Below are 24,430 nucleotides of genomic sequence, written 5' to 3'. Positions count from 1 at the left end.
GTGGCCCAGAGCCTATGGAAGGCACCATGCTAGCCTCAATTCCAGAGGCATAGGAATCTCCCTTCAGGCAGAAAATTGCCAAGTGGTTCACCTGCTGAGACCAAATAAAAAATTCTGGAGAAAAAAAAAATCCAGATACGGAGAAATTAAGGTATCCACTGTGAAGTTGCATGAAGGTCAGAATTAATGTCTCTCAACTGCCTCTCTTGGCCCCGTGAGGAGATTCTGGATCACAGCTGGAGAGAAAAGTAACATGGTTTTGCCAGGAATGGGAGGGACAAAGCAGCTTTTAATACACAGCCAAGTCTGGCCCCCAGTAAAACAAAACAAAGGCCCGGAGCTCTGCATTTTACTGGGAATGGCGTGCCAATAAAAAAGTTGTATTCTTAACAGAAACCACACAAAATGTCTAACAGAAGAACTGTGGCTCCCAATTTTCTAAGTTTCTAAGGTTCCGGAACCTCCCGAACTGCGGAGGTTCTGAGATCAGGCCCGCATGCCTATCTGGAAGGTTGTAGAAAACCTCTTGAGAACTCCCACTATCCCTGCTTGTTGAAGTTACTCTATAGAGTGTCCAGACAATGTTGAGGAATAAAATAAAGCTTAGTGCTTTATCCCCAGAAAAAAAGCTTATTTATCCTCAAAATCACGTGGGTCTCTCCCTCATGAATGACCTGACTCCTAATGGAGACTGTCCCGCCAAGCCCAGGATCTTTGCGGTCCATGCTCTGACGGGGCGCCCTGGTGCTCGGGTATTCACTCTCTTCATTGGTTTGGTTCCCTGTCCCTTTTGCAGTCATGGATTCCTTTTAGTTCAATTTAATTTTTATTCTTTTGAATGATGCGTATTATAAAAAAGGAAGAAATAAATGTATAAAAATATCAGATTTTCTTTTTTTCTTTTTTAAAGAATTTGTGTTTTGAGTAAGACTGGCTATATATTTGTATGCTTAGTCACCAGAGAGTGGAACTGTTAAAAAGAATTAGAAGGATTAGGAGATGTGGCCTTGTTGGGTGAAGTGTGTCAATGGGGGTGGGCTTTGGGGTTTCAAAAGCCCACGTCAAGGTCAGGATCTCTCTCTCTCTCTCTCTCTCTCTCTCTCTCTCTCTCTCTCTCTCTCTCTCTCTCTCTCTCTCCCTCCCTCCCTCCCTCCCTCCCTCCCTCCCTCTCTCTCTGCCTAACTGCAGACTAAGATGTAAAGTTCTCGGCTACTTCTCTCCAGAACCATGCCTGCCAATTTTCCTGCCATGATGACGTCGAACTCATTTCTGAAACTGTAAGCAAGCCCCCAACTAAATGCTTTTTTTTTCCTAAGAGCTGCCTTGGTCAAAGTGTCTCTTCACAGCAATAAAACAGTGACCAAGACAATTAGCGTAGTTTAATTAAGAAACAAATATCCTGAAAGCTACACAGAAAGTCATTATAATTAAAAGGCCACATCAAGAGATACATGCATACACTATTTCTCAAATGCCCTGATGAATGGAGGAGGCATATTTGCTAAATAAACTCATGAAATATGCCCAAAGCTCCCATGCTTTGAGAAATAAAAATAAATAGCACAAAAATATCCAGACTCATGTTTAAGAATGAATTAAAATATGCATGCAGAAACACTCAAAATGATAGTAACTAAACTCCTGAGGTTACATGTAAAAACAGGGCAGGAAAATAAGCAAAGTCAGGTGACATTTCTGGTTTCAATAGGCTAAAATTAAACTATGTAGACAGCCACACAAAAGTAGTGTTTGTCAGGTAAATAATACCCATGAAGCTGAACAACACTGGAGAATATCATTGGATGAACATCCATCACAAGGAATTCTCCATGTCTTTGAGCACACCTCATTGACTAAAGATAGAAACACTTTCCTCATAGATTATTTTTCTCTGCACGGAGTATTGAAGCAGCCTGTGACCCAGCAACTCTGCCTGCACCCCCAGTTCCTTCAACTGATGATCAAAATGAATATCCTCCATCCTGTGGTATATCAACACTGGGGGCCTCTTGAGGTGACATGATAACAAGAACAAATCATTTCTGTGGTATTCCTACCAAAGAAATATAACCAAAATCTAAGCCATAGGAGGCATGAGACTAATCCAAATTTAAAGACTCACTTACCAAGCAATTAGACCATAGTTTTAAAAACCAAATAGTCAAGGTCCAGAAAAACTAGAATTGGGGAATCACTCCAAAGGACAAACTTGGGATACAGCTCAATGGTAAAGCATTTGTGCAGAATGACTGAGGGCCTGGGTTTGATTCCCCAGGACCAAGAAAGAACAGAAAAGGAGAGGGGAAGTAGACTAAATGCAACACATGTTCCATTAGATTCCATTAGGAGCTGCATCGGTGTTAAATTTCCCTACCTGTGACGCCTGTTCTGTGCTCAGAAAACAAGCTCTACAAATATTTAGGGGTACAGATCATGATGTCTCCAGCTTTACCTTCAGTAATTAAGGAAAAGGGCTAGAGCTGCAGCAAAGTGGTAGAATAACTATAGAATGTTCCAGGCCCTGGGTTTCATCCTCAGCAACAGAAACAAAACTTTGTTACAGTGATATGTGGTGGTACTGTGTTCCAAATACTAGGGGGGCTGAGACGGCCACTAGTTTGGGGATAGCCAGATGAGACCTTGCCTCAAAAAAATAAAGGGAGGGGGGGAAAAAAGTAAGGAAAGAGGAAGGAATGCATACACACAGATAATCAAACCAAGCTGCATTGACAAGCAAATTACCAACAACAAAAGTAAAAGTCACAAAGGATAAATACAGCAATTCCTTGTACTAGACTTGAAACTTTTCTGAACTTAAAGATTATTTCAAAATTAAATTCAGATTTTTCTTTTTCCTAAATAAAACCTATGTGACCATACCCCAAACTCTGCAGAGACATAATAGTTTTTGCCTGGTAGGGTACAGAAAAGCTGTGTTTGTACTTGGGCAATGGTTTCTGTTAAATTCTTGGGCTTTGAGGACACCCCTATTAAACAATGAGTTTTGTTAAGCAATTTCAGTTTGTGAGGAAGAACAGAACCCTGGATGTGAAATGCAGTGCATCGTGCTGATATGTGTACATGGGTGTGTGTGTGTGTGTGTCTGTGTGTGTGTTTGTGTGTACGTGTGTGTGTGTGTGTGTGTGTGCGTGTTATATTCACTGTTCCTCCCAGCTCCCAACCCAACTGTGACTTAAATAATAGTAAAAGCCGCTTAGTAAGGCAAGACACAGATTTCACAACCAGCTAGCCTTTCTGAAGAAACCCTCTGAGGACAGGACACCCAGGACGGGAAATTATAGGTTTTCATAGGAGGAATCTGGGGCACCAAGAATTTTCATGGTCAACAGTGGAGCCCTGACATGAAAGCCTTAACTTTTCCAAGCTCAGAACTGTAACACTGTGCTACTGTGGCCTTCAGACAGGGAGAAAATAAACACCTCAAAAAGGGGCCCAGTGGGAGATGGAGAAGAGACCAAACTGTCAACACGTGGAGTAAGGGATGACTTAGCCAAAGCCATTTTGTTATCCATATAATTTAGGCCTCAAAATTTCCTTAGATTGCAAGAAATGTACTGTGTGTTTAAGAGAAGACTTGCTACAAAGAGAGTGCAAGCATTCAATGATGCACGCTGGGGATCTAAGAAGAGAGACCTTTTGGGAACATCCCTAACTCTTGCGGCCAGGCAGCAGCAATAGAAACACAGTAAAAATGACGTGATGTGGGTAGGAGCAGCATCCACAGGCCTTCAGAACGGAACATGCTCTAATTAGCATTGACAATGCTAGACAAACTGGACAACTGTTTCTCTTGATATCTTGAGGAGGATGTTTGGAACAGCTAAGTGAAACTAAGCCGGCTTCCCTTTCTCGCTTTCTTTTCCAACTTTATTCTTTCCAGCTCTGCAAATATTTAAGTCTTGGCAAAGTTCAAAACTCACAACTCGCTCTTCTCCGCTGTCTGAGAAATATAATACTGAAAGGAGAAAGGAAGAAAATAATATGGAATGAAATACACGGCCTGTGCTGGAAAGCAAACTAACTCCCACTAAGATTTCCATTATGGCTTAGATGAAAACATCTAGATAGACAGGTCGAACGCATCTGGATATAAGGGGAGAATGCATATGGATACACAAATAGGAAGCCTAGGAATACATAGGAAGAACAGGGACATACAGAAAGAAACATGAAGAGGTAGGATGCATCTGGATACCCAAGTTGATAAACAGAGCCAGAGAGAGAGAGAGCTAGGTGCCTAGAGAAAACATACTCCTACAGCTATTGGAAATGGTTTTATTAAAAGACCAATAGCCCAGGGCCTGGAGAGGTGCTTCAGTGGTAAAAAGCACCTGGTCTTACAGAAGACCTGAGTTTACAGAACTTACACGGTGGCTCACAACTAAACATAACTCCAGTTCTAGGAGATCCAATGCCCTTAATGACCTCCATGGGAACCAAGCATGCACATGGTGTACAAGACATAATGGGTGAGCAAGGCACTCATACACATATAAAATAAAATAGATCAGAGAGAGAATAAATGAGAATACAACATTCCAAACAAATCTCCCTTCACCATGGTCGGTCTTCAAACAATACTCGTAACTGCGTATGATCAAACCATGTCAAAGCTATATTATAAATACAATATTTATGGATTTACTCCCAAACTATATCCAAAGAAACTGGAAAAAAGAGTAAAGGGGGCCCAAACTGCACTAGAATATGTATTGCAGCAACATTTATAATGGTGAAAAGTAGAATGAACCTTTATGTCTATCAACAGGAGATTGTTTAAAGAAACTATAAAAATTGGGCAGAGCAACACGAAACTTTAATCCCAACTACTGGGAGGACTGACAATCTGAGAGGAGATTAAGTGAAACCCTGCCTCAAAAAAAAATCAATAAATAGGCTAGGATCTGGCTTCATGGTAAAATATTTGCCCAGACCTGCATACAATCTCCACCACTCTAAAAAGGAAAAAAACAAAACATATTAATTAATTGATTGAAAAACTAATGACCTCACTAGTTAAATAATTCGTGCAAGGATTACTGTGCAGTCCATAAACATGATACAGTGATTTGTAAGCTAGAGAAACATGCCCAAGTTCATTTATAACTTAAAATTATAAACACGTAGCTTCTTATTTATCAAAATTACATGGAGGGGCTGGAGAGATGGCAGAGGCAGGTGGATCTCTGTGAGTTCAAGGCCAGCCTGGTCTACAGAGTGAATTCTAGGACAGGCAGAGCTACACAGAAAAACCCTGTCTCAAAAAAAAAAAAAAAGTATGGGGGCTACAGAGTGGGCTCAGTAGTTAAAAGCATTTGTTGCTCTTACAGAGGACCAAGATTCAATTCCCAGCACACACATGGTGGTTCACAACCATCTGATCCAGGGGATTCGATGCCTTCTTCTGACCCCTGAGGCACCAGGCACACAGGTGGTGTACACACACACACACACACACACACGGGCGGGGGGGGGGGGGGGGAGCAAAACGACCATACATGTAAAAAATTGTTACAAAATTATTCGGACAAAAGAGTTTGATAACAGACATCACTGGCCAGCATATGGGAAAAGAAAGTCTTTACTGGTTTACCCTTTTATGAAAGAAATTAAAGAAGAATCACTAAAGTTATAAACGCAGATACTCCTCTCTCTACTTGAGCAAGCTTACCCTGCACATAAACACTGCCTGGCTCTAGAAGGATGCACGTTGCAGCACTGAATAAGCTAAGTATCAGCACGAGAAGCTGCCTAAACAAAGCACTCATGTAGACTGTGCCAGCTATATGCTGTTGGAAAGACTGAGTCCTTTAGGATGCTCTCTAACACATGCTAAAGTTATTAAAAAGATACATGCAGCCCAGCAAGGATGTGTGCACAGAGTAACACCAGCAGAATGCCTAGGGAGCTGCTAGTGGCGGTGTCTATGGGGAGAGGACAGACAGAGGTCATGGAGACAGGACACTTACTGTTCATGTTCAAGACTTTAAGCTGTTGTGCCATATGCTAGTGTTTTATTAATGAAAACACCTCATCAAAAGGGATTACAAGTGGGACTAGAGAAAGGGTTCAGAGGTTAAGAGACCTCGCTGCTCCTGTAGAGGACCTGGATTTGATTCCCAACACCAGCAGCTCACAATCATGTGTAACGAGTTCCAACGCCCTCCCCTGGCCTCTGTAGCATCAGGCACAAAAGCAGTGCACAGACATTTGGTGTGGGAAGTCCTTCTGTATAAGTGTTGCCTTTGTTGGTTAATGAATAAAGAAACTGCCTTGCTCTGCGATAGGGTAGAGTAGAGCTAGGTGGAGAAAACTAAACTGAATGCTGGGAGAAAGAAGGCGGAGCCAGGAGAAGCCATGTAGCCCTGCCAGAGACAAACACCAGATGGAACCTTGCTGGTAAGCCACAGCCATGAGGCATTACACAGATTAATAGAAATGGGTTAAATTAAGATGTAAGAGCTGGCCAATAAGAAGTTAGAGCTAATGGGCCAAGCACTGATTTAATTAATACAGTTTATTTCAGGGCTGAGCAGCCAGGGACAAACAAGCGGCCTCCTACAACAGACATCCATGCATCCAAAACTCCCATTCACAAAACAAAAAGATATTATACAGGGAAAAAAAACTGAAATTTAAAGATATTTATGACTTATTAAAATTTTGAAACAGACCACAAAAAAAGAATGTAGAGAATTTCTAGCATGCGCGCGCGTGCGCGCGCGCACACACACACACACACACACACACACACACACACACACACAATTAAATCACTGTATGTTTGTGTGTCTAAGGTGCACACGTATAAGTCAAAGGACAACTCCAAGCACTGGTTCTCTCCTCTACCTTACGGGCTCCAGGGATCCAGCTTTGAGACTAGCGTCTGTTCCACTGAGCCAAGGCAAGACAAATATGTAGGGAAACACAGAACGATTTTGAATAGCAAAATTACAGTAGCTCTTTATTCTCTTTGCTATTGATGTTAAGCATTAGCTATAGTGACCAAATAGCTATTATTTCCTGAAGGCAGGCCTTCTTAAATCTCACTGACTCAAATATCTAAGGCCTTATTTTTGTTGTTGCCTTTTTTTTTTTTTTAATTAGGAAGAGAGAGTTTTCTCTCTTTAGTTCTTAAATAAGGAGGAGTACCAACCAAGGCTTTTTGTTTTCCAGGCCTCTCATATGGTATTATTTTGCTGACTTCATCATGGAAAACTGTTCAGACAAAGCACAGAAGAACAGCTGTCCCTGACCACCACCAACTGCAAACCATCCAGGGAATAAATTTAGACTTCTAGAAAAGAAAAAGAAATCAATCAGTTGATACCAGTTTTGGGGTGGTTGCGGTGTATGAAGATCACACACACGAAGAGACAATATCACCAAAGACCCAAAGCTGAGATCAGAGAGGAGAGTCCAAGTGTCATTCAACACTACCCAATCTGGAGCAAGTGCCTGAATATCCATTCCAGAATTATATTGGTGCGGAGGCGGAAGGATGGGATGGAGGTAAGGCTCCAAATTTGTGTGGCTGAAATCTTCCTCAGCAGGGGATGTTGCCAAGGAAGACAGGTGACAGACAGGACTTAAACTATCAAATTCTTCTCAAAACTCCCAACAGAGGCACTTACTATTTGAAGAACAAACTCATTCAACTATGTATTTTTAAAATGTTAATTTCCTTTATGGTTAGGACTTTGGATTTTGTATTATCTATCCATATTTTCTCTCCGAGTAGGTTATGTTTCTCTTATTGAGTGAAAAGTTTGGTGGTGGTTGTTGTTGTTGTTGTTGTTGTTGTTGTTGTTGTTAAGAAAACCACTTGATATTTTGAGATTTCTCTGGTGGAAAAGAAGATGGGGTGTTGAGAAGGAAGTTGAGTAAAGTGCAAGTAAAATCAGGAATGTTCTACTGGTGCCAAACCAAGTCTTGACTAGACTCTAAGATCAGTGTGGCCTAGGATGGTTACTACTTGCTTTCTTTGTAGTAGTTGTTGGACAAATCTTCAGAATCAAGTTTCCTCCTTGTTCCCAAAGAAGCATCCTGGGTCACTCTTGCTGCTAGGAGGACCACTGCCTGGAAGTCATAACTGGCTGCGACTGCTTTCAAAGCACTGAGAATGGCAAATGCTCCCAGGCCAGCCCTACATCTCAGGACCTCAGGACTGCTGGGGCTGGGAAAAAGAACTGCATGTCACAGTCTCTTTGTAACAAAGAAATACTTTCACATTGTTGAATGGTTTTAGTATTTATGTCTGAGAAATGTCACAACGTGCAGAAGGGGAAATTTTCCCCAGCTGCAGCTCACAGCGCAAATGCCATCCCTGAATTTCTCTGCCCATGGCCTGACAACAATGGAACTGGGGCGAGCTTTGTTTCTTGGTACAACCGGTAAAAGCACAATTTACTAACAAAAGTGCCTCGCTGACATAGGCTGCCACAACCAGCTGCAACCAGCATGGTGGTATATTCTTGTAATCTCAGCGCTCAGAAGGCTTAAGGTGTGGAAGCAGGAGGGTGGAGAATTTGAAGCCAGCTGGGTTACACAGTGAGTTCCAGGCAAGCCTTAGCTACATAGCGAGACCCTGTTCGAAAACAAAAAAAAAACAAACAAACAAAAAAAAAAAAAAAAAACCAAAAAAAAAAAAAAAAAAAAAAAAAAAAACTGTGTGCTAGGTTGGGGACCCCTGAAGGAAGAACAACATAAGCTTTCTTCTACTAGAGTCCTGAAGAGGCTCGCCCTGTGAGGGTGCAGGGACCAGGAAAACCTAGCTCTCCAGCTCACAACAATGCATTTCCTTGTACACTTGCTGCTCAGGACTGTCTCATTCCTCAGATCAACTCTACTTGAGGATCCAATCATTAGTTCCACTTTGCAGGCTCGGAAGTTAACGAGTCAACAACAACAACAAAGTCTAACACAAGAGAAGCTCAGTTATGACCTCATGTTACCTTCTATACGAAACAGTCCCCCAGGAATCCCACATCCTAGCAAAGGACTGAGCATGGGAGCTGGCTGCATTTTCCCCACGCCCATTGCTCTATATACTATAACACTACTTAATATAAGCATCATTTCTTTGGATCCATATTTTTTCCTTCCTACCATAAAAAAATTTAGGGGTGGAGCTGGGTTTCTCTGTGTAGCCCTGACTGGCCTGGAATTGAACTCAAAAGAGATCTGACTGCTTCTGCCTTCCAGTTGCTAGGATGATAGCTATGTGTCACTTTCACATAACTGCTTCACTAAAAAAGAAAAAAAGGAAAGGATATTAATAATAATTAAAGTCAACAGCCTACTTCAAACATGAAATTTTATCTGATTTATGTTATGGGTGGGGATGATCAACTTCCAAATGTTTAGTCCCCTTTCCTCCTTCCCCAAACAACAGTATTCACAGGGCTCCTGCCTAGAAATGTCTTTTTTTTTTTTTAACTTTATTTTATGTGCATTGGTGTGATGGTGTGTCGGAGTCTCTGAAACTGGAGTTACAGACAGTTGTGAGCTGCCATGTGGGTGCTGGGAATTGAACCCAGGTCCTCTAGAAGGGCAGCAAGTGCTCTCAGCTGCTGAGCCGTCATCTCTCCAACTCCCTTATTTCTTATCTAAAACCTTCCAGCATTTTCCTTTCTCGGATGTCTGGTAATCCAGACTAAAAGCCACCAATCTACTCAGATAAAAATGAAACAGCAAAACCTTCCAGTCAACCAAATGTGGAAAATATCAAAACTAAAACTTAGGTTGGAAATTATACCATGCTGGGAGTGAGTATTTGGATTAAAGGAGAAGAAATTTGGTTTTTTGCAAATTTCCCCTTCAGAGGCAATTTCCCCGATAGAAATTCCAAGATAGAGAGATAAGCAATGGGCTTATATGGTAATCTCCCCTCACACAGCTAAAACATGATTAGATATACAGGCTAAACTTTAGAAGATACCCAAAGCACTTGGAACTCATTTGATATCTGGCTAAGAAGCACCTTAGAAGCCAGGGGCAGAGGCACAACCTAAGTCACAACCTAACACTTAGGAGGCCTAAGCAGGAAGATAAGAAGTTCAAGGTCACCCTCCAAGTCAAACCAGGGCCCAGCAAGAAGTGTGGTGGTTCACACCTTTAATCCCAGCACTGCCAGGACTTGGCAATGGAGGAAGGAGTTCTAGGCTACCCTAGTTTTCATGAACTCCAGGCTAGGCAGGTCTACCAAGGAGCTCTTGTCTCAAATACAAAACAAAGAAGAGAGGGAGAAAGTGCCCCATCACCCTGGGGCATGGCCAAATTGGTTTCATCCAAACCACACAAGGTGGCTCAACATATGCGAATAAATGTAATATAATATACACAAACAGACTTGAGGACAGAAACTATTTAAGCTTCTCCATGGACGCAGAAAAGACCTTTGACAAGTTCAACATCCTTCAGGTAGCCTTGGAGAAGACGACAGTAAACGTTATAAAAAACGGCACAAAACTGACAAAATTTCTTTAAAATCAAAAATGAGATAATGGTGCCGCTCTCCCCTCGCCTGCTGAAAACAGCACTTGAAGACTCACAAGAGGAGGAAAGAAAATAGATACAAATAGGAGAAGGCAGTGTCAAAGTATCAGTATTTGTAGATGGCAGGATCCTGTACTTAACAGATCCTAAGGAATCAACCAGGGTTTCTCTGTATAGTTCTGGCTGTTCTGGAACTCACTCTGTAGAACAGGCTGACCACCTGCCCCTGTCTCCTACATGCTGGGATTAAAGGCATGCACCACCATTACCAGGTCGCAGGATATAAAATTAACATACAAAAATCAGTGGCCTTTATGTATATACCAATAGTAAACTTGACAAGTTAATTTAAAAAAAATCTTAAAATTAACACCCTAGGAAGTGTTAGGAGGTGTTCATTTCACCAAGAGGGTGAATGATCCCTATAATGAAAACCTTAAAACATTAAAGAAATTGAAAATAGCTGGGCAGTGGTGTATACACCTTTAATCCCAGCACTCAGTTAAAAGCGACAGGTAGATTTCTGTGAGTTCGAGGTTAGCCTGGACTACAGAACAAGTTCAAAAGACTTTCTATCTTTATGGATAGACAAAATTACATACTGTAAAAAATGACTATATTATCTTAAATAGTCTAAAAGGTTTAATGCAACCTCATCAAAATTTCAGCTGAATTCTTCACAGGACTAGAAAAACAAACGAACAAAAAATAACCCAAAAGCCACAGTGTAGTAGAAAGGACCATGAAGAGCCAGTGGAATTCAAAGCAGAAAGAGCAATGCTGGGCTATCATAACACTTGCTCTCAAATTATACTATGGGACCACAGTCACAAAAACTGTAAGGAACAAGTACAAAACCAGGCACGGATAACAATGGAACAGAAGAACCAGAAATAACCCCCTCCCCCAGCTATAGACACCTGGGTTTCTTTGTATTTGCACTTTTTAAATTATTGTTTGGAGCCAGGCAGTGGTGGTGCACGCCTTTTATCCAAGCACTTGAGAGGCAGAGGCAGGCGGATCTCTGAGTTCGAGGACAGCCTGGTCTACAAGAGCTAGTTCCAGGACAAGACTCCAAAGCCACACAGAAACCCTGTCTCGAAAAAAACTAATTAAATAGACGATAGATAGATAGATAGATAGATAGATAGATAGATAGATAGATAGATAGATAGATGATAGAATTTTGTTTGATCATGTGTGTATGTGTGTAGGTATGGTATATCGAGGGCAGATGTCAAAGGAGGTCAGAGGCACTAGATTCCTCTGGATCTGGAGTTCCAGGTGGACAAGAGTACTTGCTGATCTCACAGACCGTGGCTTAGTTTCCAGCAACCACAAGGCAGCTGCCTCAATTCAATCCTACGGGTTCTGGCACCCTCTTCTGGCCTCCAAAGGTACCACATACACACATGATATGCACACAAACATGTAGGCAAACGCATCAAAGTTTTACTTAAAAAGAATCTTGGGTCCTCGGCTCCTCACTGCCTGCCTTTTCTTCTCTTCTTCCCCTCTCACTTCTCTCCCATCTCCTTCCAGGGGCCTCTGGCAGAACGCTCGCTCCTGCCCTCGAGGTCACTCAGACACTTCCTTCAGCTAGGAGTCAAAGGCTGGGGCTTACCAAGATTCGGCTGGGACACAGCCATGGACCTCTGCGGCACCGACGTGGAAGTGATGGCAGGGTGGAGGTTCACATGATTCAGGGGCTGATTCATCGCCTTCCGAGGGTCTTGCCATGTGGTGATCTTTTCTATGTGACTAAAGGAAGGAAGAGAATGAATGACTTGTTAAAAACTATCGGCACCAGCACACCAGGGACACTGGCTCTTCCCCTTGTGTCGGCTTACAAGTGGCTGACACACTGCTTCTGGTTTTACCCAAGGACTCCCTAGCCCTTTTGGCCACGCGTTCTGGTTGAGCTACGGCAGAGAGGGCTGCGTACAACTTAACTCACGGAGCCTACACACTTCGGCACCGCGGCTGCTTCCCGGCCCCCTCCGGTTCCACATTCACAGATAACCCTGGAAGGCAGCCCTCCAAAAGCTGGTCCCATACTCCGCCCCGAAACCACATCACAGATCATTGTGGTTACTTTTCAGCACCTGCCCCACTCCATCAAGCTCAATCTTAAGCGTGTGGGTGTGGGTGTGGGTGGGTGGGTGTGTGTATTTTAAAGATGAGTAAATTGACGCAGTGCCCCTACTTTGCTTTATAAATATAATCAGATCTTTCTATATCCATTAAAAACAATAAACCATGATTTTTTCAAAACCTGAATATTATCCCTTTGTTCTGGTCTTATAACCAGGTTTGCCTCTTCCTGGCAAGCCCTACTTAGACACTTCCTGAGATGCAAAAGGAAAGTGATTGCTGCTAAACACACCTGAATTTTGAATAACAAAGGTGTTCTTATCTTCAGTGTTAAGAAACTACAATAGCTATCTCTCTGGATTTATGCTAGGTCTAGAAATTTCCTTTCTGTAAACTTGTTTTTAGTTTGCCCCCCCCCCCTTTGGTTTTGTTTCTTCTTACTTCCCAGTTAAATGCTTCTTCCGAGACTGGGATGTGTTACCATGGGAAATCTTTCATTGCCTAGAAGAGTGAAGACACGGACATTCTTCTAAGAGTTTCAAATTGGCTATGATTTTTAAAAAATAAATAAACAATAAACCAAGGGCCAAGGGCCGGACATGGGGAGGGTTGGGGCCGGGGTTAAGTTTGATTACTGAATGTCAACCCCAGCAGATGTCATCTCAATCTTCAAAAAATGCAGCAGTGAAATCCTTCAGTCAGCCTCTGGGTATGAGGAGACTCACGTAGCCCCAAAGGGTCTTCTTCACAAGCCATCAGAGTAAGCAACTAACGAGCAGAAATGAAGTAGATGTCAAAATGAAGTAAATTCCCTTTAGCAAAGTAATCAGAACTAAAGAAACTATGACTGTTCTTACGGGGCCAATCCTACTATTTCCAGACTAGGAAGAAGACAGCTTGGGGGGGGGGGGGGGAGAGAAGCACTCAGCACATAAGGACCTCAAAGCTCCAGAACCCATGCAAAAACCCATGCAAGAACCCATGCAAGGCCTGACACAGTACTGTGTGTCTATTGTCACAGTGCTGGGAGGCAAGCTAGGAAGCAGAGATTGGCCTGTCATCTGGCTAAATTGGCCTATAGGGCAGCAAACAACCATGAGACCCAGTCTAAAGCAAAATAAAACAGCCTAAACCTCAAAACACCTGAGGTGGTCCTCTGATCACCACATGCTCTCAGACAGCAAAAGTAAAACCATCTCTCTCTCTCTCTCTCTCTCTCTCTCTCTCTCTCTCTCTCTCTCTCTCTCTCTCTCTCACACACACACACACACACACACACACACAAGGAAGGCTTATCTTAGATAAGTACTTTCTGCTCTGGTACCACAAATCCTTCTCTGAGACTTGCTCTAAGATACCACCATCATAAATACTGATGCTATCTGAGAACCCTCACCAGAGCCCAGTGCATCGTAAATACTGATGCTATCTGAGAACCCGCACCAGAGCACCAGAGCCCAGTGCATTGTAAATACTGATGCTATCTGAGAACCCGCACCAGAGCCCAGTGCATCGTAAATACTGATGCTATCTGAGAACCCGCACCAGAGCACCAGAGCCCAGTGCATTGTAAATACTGATGCTATCTGAGAACCCGCACCAGAGCCCAGTCTGCCCCTGATAGGGAGATATACCAATGTACTGGATGTGTTGACAGAGATAGGTCATTGACGTCGACATATAGGGGCAAAGTTGAAGGATTACCATAGCAACTGGAATGCTCCATTCCCAGATGCTGAGCCCCACTCTCCCCACTTCTAAACAAGCAGCTGATGGCTCATAAATGTGATGGGATGTAGTGGGGCCCTGTGTACAAAGCTGTAATGCAAAGTGGTGGCTAAACCCTGGATGCCTAAAGACCGTCAACAACGCTTTCCAGCTTTCCTTCCTTTGGACATTCTATCCGGACATTCTGCCGCGTCCTGATAGGTCTGACTCCAAAGACAAAAAAAAAAAAAAAAAAAAAAAAAAAAGGACTTACCCCAGGGCTTGAAGTCCTAGAATTCCCACAGTATCCTGGTAGCCACCACAGCCTGCCCTCCCAAATCTACAACCAGCCAATCACTTTTTAAAGAGCTTTGTTCCCAGCTCTGCTGATTGTGTCCTCCAAGGCCTTCCATGACTTCAATAAAAGAGGAGCCTTGCTTGGGTGCGAGACAGGAAAGCTGAGCTGGTATCGGGGAGACCGCTGTACAGGGGTTATGAATGAATGGCTTTCTCCTCAAATGACAAAACTATTCATTTGTAAAAACACCTCAGGATTCTATGAGTGGAGACGACATGTTTGTAAACCACATTCTGTCCCAGTGTCAAAAGGCTAGACACCACTCTCACCTACATGCAAACTCAGGGGCGCCTGTACTGGTTACTGGTTAAAGGTAGTGCCCCAGGTTAGACTTGACTAATTGTTCCCCTGGCTTAAGCCATTTAGAGCCTTCAGTTTTGGTCCCCTCACCCACTCCCCAAACCCAAAGGATGTCGTTCACTCTTTCATTGCCCTGCCTCATCTCAGGCCCCTCTATATGGCTGAGTCACTTCCTTTCTCCTGTTTCTCAGTGTGAGCCTGCTATCTGCCAGGACTAAGAGTTAGCTAGACTAATCCCCACTTCCCCACTACTCCCACACCTCCTTCCTGGCTGTATTCCCTGGCCAGCTCTACTTTAAGAAAGGGCCTTCTATTTTAAAAGTATAATCTCTTGTGGAAGTTAACATCAACACATCTATATATTCATATATTGAATTTTCCTATACTTTAAATAGTCTATAAATACATGACGCCTTATTTTCAAATATGAAAAGGGAATAAAAACGGGGGAAACTAACCATATATGGTGATATAATCAGGTAATGGATTGACTGGTAGGGATTTTTGTTTGGTTTTTGTTTTGCTGTGTTTTTCCTATCGAAATACTTTTAACAGTGGCTCTGAATTGTTTTCATAACCAGCCAAGGCTGAAATACTCATTGAAGGCACAAAAAAGGAACAAAAGGAAATTCATGTGCAAATATGTACAAGACCTGGAAGATAAATTTCGGGAGATTTAAGGGCCAGTCGCACTCATTGTTAGATGCTCCCCCCTCTAACCTCTTCCTTTACTCCCTCTCAGTCTAGGGGACAGTCAGATTTTTAGAATATAAGCTCTTTTCAGAATATAATGATATTAAAAATAGGAGTGATTACAGGCACTTCATTTCGAAAGAATTTAGAAATCCTCATAGCATCTTCAAATATATAATCTTGGAGCTGGGTGGAGTGGTACACGCCTTTAATTCCCACACTCCAGGAAGAGTCAAGCAGATCTCTTTAAAGACAAGGCCAGCCCAGGCTGGTGGTGGCGGTGGTGGTGGCGGCGGCGCACGCCTTTAGCCTTTCCTAATCCCAGCACTCAGGAGGCAGAGGCAAACAGATCTCTGTGAGTTTGAGGCCAACCTGGTCTATAAGAGCTAGTTCCAGGACAAGCTCCAAAGCTACAGAGAAACCCTGTCTCAAAAAAACCAAGATATAGATAGATAGATAGATAGATAGATAGATAGATAGATAGATAGATAGACAGACAGATTCAAGGCTACACAGAGAGACCTTGTCTCAAACAAAACAAGGCAAAAGCAAAACAAAAAAAAACACAACAAACAACAAAAAGTTTCCCGCCCATCTTCATGCAGTCCAAAAAGGGGGTAAATGGAACCGGTCTCTTGGCCCCATGCTTCTTACAAAGAATAACAGTTCTGAAGAGGAAGGAAAACTTTTCTTCACAACCAAAAACTTTTCCATAGCCTTAAAATCCCTACAAAGGTTTCCCATGAAGGGCCTTGAATAGCATGTGACAGGGAGGTGGTCACAATAAATACAAAGGAGTGGCCTTTCTCCTTCCTTTGAAGACCAACTCCAGTAGCAGGCTTCAAACTCCAGCAGACGTTTGCTCCACAACTGGCCAGCCCTGAGTGAGCAGCAGCTCCAGGGACCTGGGGTTTGCCAACAGACCGGAAAGGCCAGCTCACTGGCCTCTGAGAAGATTCTTGACTGGAAAGGATGGCTTCTGGAAAACTAATGTATCAAATAATCTTTTTCCGTGGATTAATACTTTCTGCCATAAAGACGAATGTCGTTTTAATTACTCGATAAATTCTGTGGGGTAAAGAGTAACTGTAACAGAGAGAGGAGGCACGCTACTCTCACCGTCAGATCACCCCTCGGGTGCAAGCCTAGCCCTCCCTATCAGCAGCCTGGGGCACTGCCACTACCTCTGCTTTTCTCCTCTCAAGCACTGCTTTGTCCTTTAAGAGCCTTTTGTCTTGTTAGCCTCTATAAGTCAGTGTTTTCTTTCTCTCATGTATAGTGTGACTGTGTGTGTGTGTGTGTGTGTGTGTGTGTTCGTTTATTCACATGTGTGGGCATGTATGTGCAAGTCCAAATGCACATGTACATGCAGAAGGAGGCCTTGGATTGACTTCAGACGTCTTCCTCATTAACGTTCCACTCTTCATTTCACCCAGAGCAGTTCAGTTAGTCTAGGGAGCCAGCCTAACTAGGCAGCTTGCTCTGGAGCTCCCTTTCCTTCTTCCCAGTGCATCAGTTCTTCTCCTCCAAAGGAGGCAAGGCTGTGGGTCCCGTCCATATTCTTGCTGGCTTAACTTCTCCCCTTCTATCCACTTCCTTGAACAAAACTCATCCTCTACCCCGCTTAGACTCATATCCCAAGTACATACGGCATCCAAGTCACCCTTGGGGACAGGTCTCCAAAGCCACCCTCATACAGCCCTCTCCAAAGCCACTGCTGCCACTTTAACCTATTATCAGGCTCTCAACGAGCCAAAAAGATCAGTCTTGAAATCACAATATACCTGGGAACCTGAACTTTAATACTAACACAGATCCTGTGTCACTGAACAGGATAAGTCTTGAACCCACCCACGACTTGGCTTTCACAGACAAGGAGAAACACAAAACAAACAAGCAAAACCCCTATCTCAAATATGCAAGCACAAGTAAAGCAGGTCAGTTCTCAGCATCTGAGACTATCAAAGTCACTTAACAGGTTTCATGATTTCATGACCAGGATTCCCAAGTTCCCTTCCTTAGTGAGCACAGGAAAAGCAAGCAGCTCCTGCCTCAAGCTCAAGGCTGACAAAATTTACTCAACCAACCATAGATTATACACCTATTATGCATGATGCATGCACTGGGCAGGATAAAAATAAAAAGGTATTTTAGAAATATACAACCTTGACGAGGGGAGAGAGAGAGAGAGAGAGAGAGAGAGAGAGAGAGAGAGAGAGAGAGAGAGAGAGAGAGAGAGAGAGAGAGAATCATCCAGCTTCTTACTGGCTGGAGCTTTTGGAAGAATTGACCTACCAATCCTTGCCCTAGTATACACTTAACTTGTTGGAAGGAAGTCAGACAACAAAGACTTTTTGAAGTAGAGAAAGCTGTGTGGTATGTTTTGTATTGCTGGAAGCATATAATAATATAAAAATAGGAATGACCACAAGTGCCCTTGTCTTTTTACTGCCCTATTCCTGGGCCCCCCTCTCTTTATTATATCAGAGTTTCCTACTACAGTCAGTACCAGAGCTCCACCACCACGGGGTTTAGAGGGACTTTTCCCTGCCTCTTTACCCACCTCAACTGAGTGAAGCACATACATAGAGCTGTGCCAATGAGATGGGAGTTTAAAGGGAAACTGAGGCTCAGAAGTCAATCGTAACTGTTGTTCCTCTTTAACCTCTTCCTTGACTCCCCTCTTATTTGGGGGAGATCTCTTGTTTCTCTTCCAGTGAAATGCTAGCTTTTCTAATGACCACGGAACAAACTGCATGGCACACGGAAGGCATTAAAAAAAAAAAATCTTGCAATCCCCATGACATTATAAAACCAATCTGAAGTATAGATAAATTTGATTCCCTGGGGCCAGTTCACCACCCCCTTAATACTATACAACACGTATGTATTAAAGGCGATTACCACCATGCCTGGAGGTGCACACCTGTAATCCCAGCTCTTGGGAGGCAGAGACTGGTGGTTCTCAGTGAGTTCGAGGCCAGCCTGGTCTATGAAGTGAGTTCCTGGACAACCAGGGCTCATAATGAAATCCTGTCTCAAAATAAATAAACAAACAAAGGTAATAACTTTAAACACTGCTAAGTAAAACAGCTTTGCAAACTGCTTTCTGTGAACAGATACAGTTAGACTCTGTCTCAGTAAGTGTTCAAAATGAAAATTGAAACATTTGAATAAGGCATATAAATTCTCAGAAAGCGTTTGCCAAGTGAATTGTACTCATTAGAAGCAGGCAACAGATTCTATCCATGTCAATTTTTAAGCAGATAGCAAGGCATGACCAAGACTTGAAGTTTAGAGAGTCTTCCTAATTACAGTTTCTAGTTTACTTTTCAGAGACAAACATTACCCATCTTCCAAACTAATTCAACATTCTCGAAAAGCATTCTGACTTAAATTTCAAGACTTGAAAAACAGCAAAACATTCTATATCTTTTACTCAGTTCTGGCACATCTGTTTACTATCTTTTGTTTTGCTTTCTGGAGATGAGATTTCCTTCTTCTGACACCAAAGACCGTGCCTTAAACCTTAAGAGAAAAGGTGGCGGCCATGATCATTTACTAATTTTCCCAGGCCCAAGCACATACTTCCTCCTCTGCTTGCCATCTAAAACCAGAATGCCATAGAATTAGATGACAGTGGGAGCCCATGGCAGAAGCCGCCACCACTATGGAGATACTCAGCTCACGGCTCAGGCTCAGCCTCAGCTGGTTCAGTCCTGTTCACAATAGGAGACCAGATGCCTGCCCTGTGCTTGTGCATTGCCTTCTTCACTGGTGAGGAGCTCACTTTTGAGGTTCAACACACTGACCACCAGAAAGCGAGCATTGCTACCTCACAGGATGAACAAACAGGTGCACAGCTCATGTGTATTTCTCAAGTAACCACTCTCCCTCCTCCGTTTATTCTTCTTGTTTTCACACCCATTGATCCTTTGTCCCTGAGCAGCTTTCATTAACTATAACCAGTGACAGTTCTCCTGCCAACCTCCCAAATCCGATGGCCACCGCCCTGGCTAACCTAGGATACAAAATGGAGACAAAAAACTAACCTAGGATACACATGGAGACAAAAACTCAACTTCAGATGCACACAGCTGACCAATCCAGTATCGAAACAGTCCCCATCCAAATCCCAAAGCTATAAAAATTGACTTTGGGCCATACATTAAACTGTTCTGTTCACACCACAGAAACACGTGGGCATTCACCTCCTGAAACCACAAGGAACTTGCGGTTCAAAGGTACCAGCCCAATTTTCACTACAGCAGACGGCTGTAGGCTATGACACAGGGGTGCCGGCTCATTCATTGATAGGGGGATTTTTAAGATCTTCTAACAAAAGATGATGATATAAAACCAGACGCATTGTTTTGGCGCCTGCTTCCGGTCTCCACTGCTTACTTTCCACTTCCAAAAATGTCAGGGTTGTCTGGAATTCTAAATGGCAGGGATTGTATTTTTAACCACCGTGGCTCTAATCCTCGACTTCCATCCCAGCCTTGCCAAGAAGCTAGTGGTTTAACTTAGTAGCATCAGGTGCGAACAGGCCTTGCACTGGGGCCAGCTGTGCTGATCTGTCTACCTCAATTTTTTTTTTTTTTTCCCAGAGCTCCACTTACTTTCAATTCACTCCCTCTGAAGCTACTCGGCAGGGGCAGAAGTGAGTCAGAAGTGAGACACAGTGGCTGTCAGCACAGGAAAGCAGTGAGAGCCAACTGGGGGCCATGCTAGCTTAATATCTGTGGTTCCTGAAAGGGTTTATTTACCAGTGTTTTGTGCTCAGGACAGGAAAGAAAAACACGATGAATGTGTTTGTCTCGGTCAAAAAAACTACTTTGGGAAATGGCTCATCAATCCTGCCCTACAGTGTGACTCATGGCCCTGTCTTTAGAGGATAAGGGGTTCAGCCACAGTGGAGAGATAGGCCATCACCTGTTCTAGCCCTCAGTATCACCAAGGACAGACAAATCTGACTTTGTAAAGTAAGTAGAGCCAAATTCTTGCTTGATCTCATTTTCCCAAACCCCCAAGAGGACAAGGAAAAGCCTGGTGGTGTTTTTTTTTTTTTTTTTTTTTTTTCTGTTTGACTCAAGCCACAAAGCCCATGGAAGAAGCTTGGCTACATAAACAACTTCATTATAAACAACCTGGTGATGGTGGCACAGCCTGTCTATAATCCCAGCACTAGGGAGGCAGAGGCAGACATAGACAGACAGGACAGATACAGACAGACAGACAGACAGACAGATGAAATAAATAGCCACCATTTTCCTTCTCTTCTCATGTTGAGATTAATAATGTTATTAAAAGATGCACCAAGCACTGTTAGGCTCTACTGTTGGGACTCAATCAGAATGTAGAAAGTTATTTCACCCCATTTTCTTATTTCTAGATGTCTAAAAAGACAATTATAAAATACATATTGGGTATTTGTGTTCTCACAGACAAAAACATGGAATGAAAAAGTGTTGGAAAATATTTTAAGGTGTGTTGCTTTTGTTTATGTTACATTTGTTTAACTCTATGAAGCTATTGTTCTTTGCCTGTCTAAAACACCCGAAGGCCTAATAAAGAGCTGAATGGCCAATAGCGAGGCAGGAGCAAGGATAGGTGGGGCAGGCAGGCAGAGAGAATAAATATGAAAGATGAGAAAGAGAACAAGGAGAGGAGAACATCAGGGGCCAGCCACCCAGCTACACAGCAAGTCATAGAGAAAGAAGTAAAGAAAGGTATAGAGAAATAGAGGAAAATAAAAGCCCAGAGGCAAAAGATAGTCAGGATAACTTAAGAAAAGCTGGCAAGAAACAAGCCAAGCTAAGGCCGGGTATTCCTAACTAAGAATAAGCTGGTGTGTGATGTATTTGAGAGCTGGGTAGTGGATCCCTCAAAAGGCAAAAGAGTAAAACATCACATAACAAAAAAGACAAGTGGAGAAAAAAGAAGTTCATTATCTATAGGAACTGGAAAGTTTTCATCCCTTTATTTACTCAAGAACATTTACAGTAATGCTATGTCTTCTTGTAGGGATTCAACTGCAGAATCAGTGTGGGAATGGAGACAAAGACACAGCGCTGTGTTTCTGAGCTATGTCCCCACCCATGTTGTGAACACGCAGAGTATGTTTACCACTGAAAATTCTACTAAGGTTTAGTGCATAGCATATGCAGTAAGTTCAATGCAACCAGCTCCTCTACTGCAGCCAGCTCCTCCACTGCAGCCAGCATGGAGCAGTGCATGTGTGCCATTTGAATGTCTACATGCTGCTGAGTGCCTCCAGTGTGTGGGCCTGCAAAAGGTTGGTAAGCCAAGGGTGGGGATGTGGTAGGAGGAAAAACAAGAGATCATAGGGGGCTAAGAGCTGTTGTTTTTAATTACAATGGTGCGGAGCCTGACATTCTGTCTCAATAGCTTCTTGTTTGACAAACCAACCACACTGCCTACATCCGACATCTGCAAAGCAGCTCAGTGTGTTTTAAAGCCACTTGACTACGATAAATGCTCAAATACTTTGAAAACTGTTTTTCCAGGCTCTCTGTGTCTGACACATGTTTCTCCGTGCTGTTTTTCCAGTTGTTCTTAAATGGGACATCCACTGACCCAAGGCTTGGCTGCTCTCAAGTCACTCCAGATATCCAATGTCTCCAGGCTGGGCTGCGCCTACCCTTCTCTCCCTTCTACTGGGCCAAAAGAAGTAAATGCCACTTGGCCAGAAGATGAGGGCAAAGCTATTTCCAGGCAGGAGGACAGGACTTAATGGAGAATTAATGTTCTAGAGATTAACATAGGGAAAACAACAACTGAAGACTGGCAGCCCTTAGACGGCCTGGGCTTCATTCAGGCAACGGAACATGCTCTGAAAAGCCCAAGTTACATTTCAGGAGCTGGGTACTGAACTAATGACCCCACAGAAAGTCCCTGCCCCTTCTTGTCCTTCCTGCTCTCCAGGAAGCAGGCCACAGAGAGACACACCTCTACCTCCTCTGTACCGTTCCGCATAACAAACACACTCCTTTGTTGGGGCACAGGACCCTGGAAGCTTCAGGATCTGCCCTCTGAACTCACATCTGCACAAGCAATGATTTTCCATTAGTGAGCCCGTCATCAACTCACGTGGGGAGAGCCGGTCCCTTTGTGTTAGCTTTGGTTTCTTTCCTCCTTTAATTCTAGGAAGATGAGCCACAGCTCTGGCTGTCTGACCCACTTTCTCCTCCCGTTTTCAAGGCACAAGACAACAAGAACCAACAACAAAGGGGCTGGCACGAACCCCAGAGTCTGGAGGGAGGCTCAAAGGGCTTTTTACTGCCACGAGACCGTTTTGTAAGGAGCAACTAGAAGGGGAAAAGACAAATGCCAACATACTGAAACGAAGATGCTAGACTTCTGAGGCAAGGGATCATGCCACAAGGGTCTTGAAAGCGACTGGAAGTACATGGGCCAAACCCAGGCCGTGTGCGTGCCTGGCAAACATATGCTTCATGACTCAACTCATGTTTGAGTTTTTGTTTTGTTATTATTTTCCAGTATTTGGAGACAGGATTTCTCTGTGTAGTTCTGGCTGTCCTGGAAGTCACTCTGTAGAACAAACAGGCTTTGAACTCACAGAGATCTGCCTGTCTCTGCCTCCTGAGTACTGGGATAAAAGGCCTGTGCCGCCGCCGCCACCCAGCCCACGGTGATTTTTAACACATGCTTTGGCATCTTTGGTGGAAAGCAGTAAAATGAGCTGTCGCTAATTAGGAGGCCACTGCCACTTTACCTATCACCTCCAAGCCTTAGTCTCCTCCAACAGGGCACAAGAGCATCTATTGAGTAGTTCTGTGTTGAGTATTTCTCATTTAACAGAAACAGTAATGCCAGGAACCAATACATGCTAAAACTATTATTTCTCATCCTTTCCCTTATAAAAACCTATCTACACTGTCTACTTAAACAAATCTAAGTAATACAATGCAAAAAGAATACAGAAACGAGGGAGAAGAAAAGAAAGAAGAAATCTGCAAATACTCTAGATTAGATTACCAAAGAATCTGAGAAAATAAAGGTGGGCATTGATTTACTGTAAAACCTATAGATTTCAATAGTCAGGGTATCTAATAGCTGACCTGGAGACAGTTAATAATTAAGCCTTTAAAATTAGCATACCAGATGTTAGATATCATTATGGCATTTCCCAACAAAGTACATTTTAGGGACTTCTCCCTCACTTCTCCATCTACCTTAGATCTGAGCCCCCCAACACCCCTCGAGTCTTTTTTCTTCTCTCATTTTCCATGCATCCTTGGCATCATTTTTCAAACACCCCTTTACATATACATTTACACACTGCTGGCTAGGATCTGCGTATGAAAGAAAACGTAACTCCTGTCATTTGTTTTTTTTTGTTTGTTTGTTTTTTGTTTTTTGTTTTTCGAGACAGGGTTTCTCTGCAGCTTTAGAGCCTGTCCTGGAACTAGCTCTTGTAGACCAGGCTGGTCTCGAACTCACAGAGATCCGCCTGCCTCTGCCTCCCGAGTGCTGGGATTAAAGGCGTGCGCCACCACCGCCCGGCAACTCCTGTCATTTGGATTTGGGTTCCATCTCCTAACGTAATTATTTTCCAGATGCATCTGTTTTCCCGCCAATTCCATGGTCTTAGTTTTCTTTACACATGAACACCTGTTGACGGACATTTGGACTGGCTCCTCTGGAATTGAAGTTAGACATGGATTGAGCAACGACCTGGCTGCTGAGAACGAACGCAGGTCCTCTGCAAGAGAA

General features: G+C 43.2%; 1 protein-coding gene across 1 annotated transcript in view; it reads right to left on the bottom strand.

The window, feature by feature from the left end:
• Wwtr1 (WW domain containing transcription regulator 1) overlaps positions 1-24,430 on the bottom strand; it is a 115,120-nt gene that overhangs the window by 31,281 nt on the left and 59,409 nt on the right. The window contains exon 3 of the mRNA XM_038348261.1: positions 12,143-12,279. Coding sequence (XP_038204189.1) covers positions 12,143-12,279 — 137 coding nt within the window. The remainder of the gene's footprint in view (positions 1-12,142; positions 12,280-24,430) is intronic.

This window comes from Arvicola amphibius, chromosome 11, assembly GCF_903992535.2.
Source record: "Arvicola amphibius chromosome 11, mArvAmp1.2, whole genome shotgun sequence".
In the NCBI taxonomy this organism is placed as follows: Eukaryota; Metazoa; Chordata; class Mammalia; order Rodentia; family Cricetidae; genus Arvicola; species Arvicola amphibius.
The sequence above is the reverse complement of the archived record's forward strand: the minus strand, read 5'-3'. Positions and strand labels throughout refer to the sequence as shown.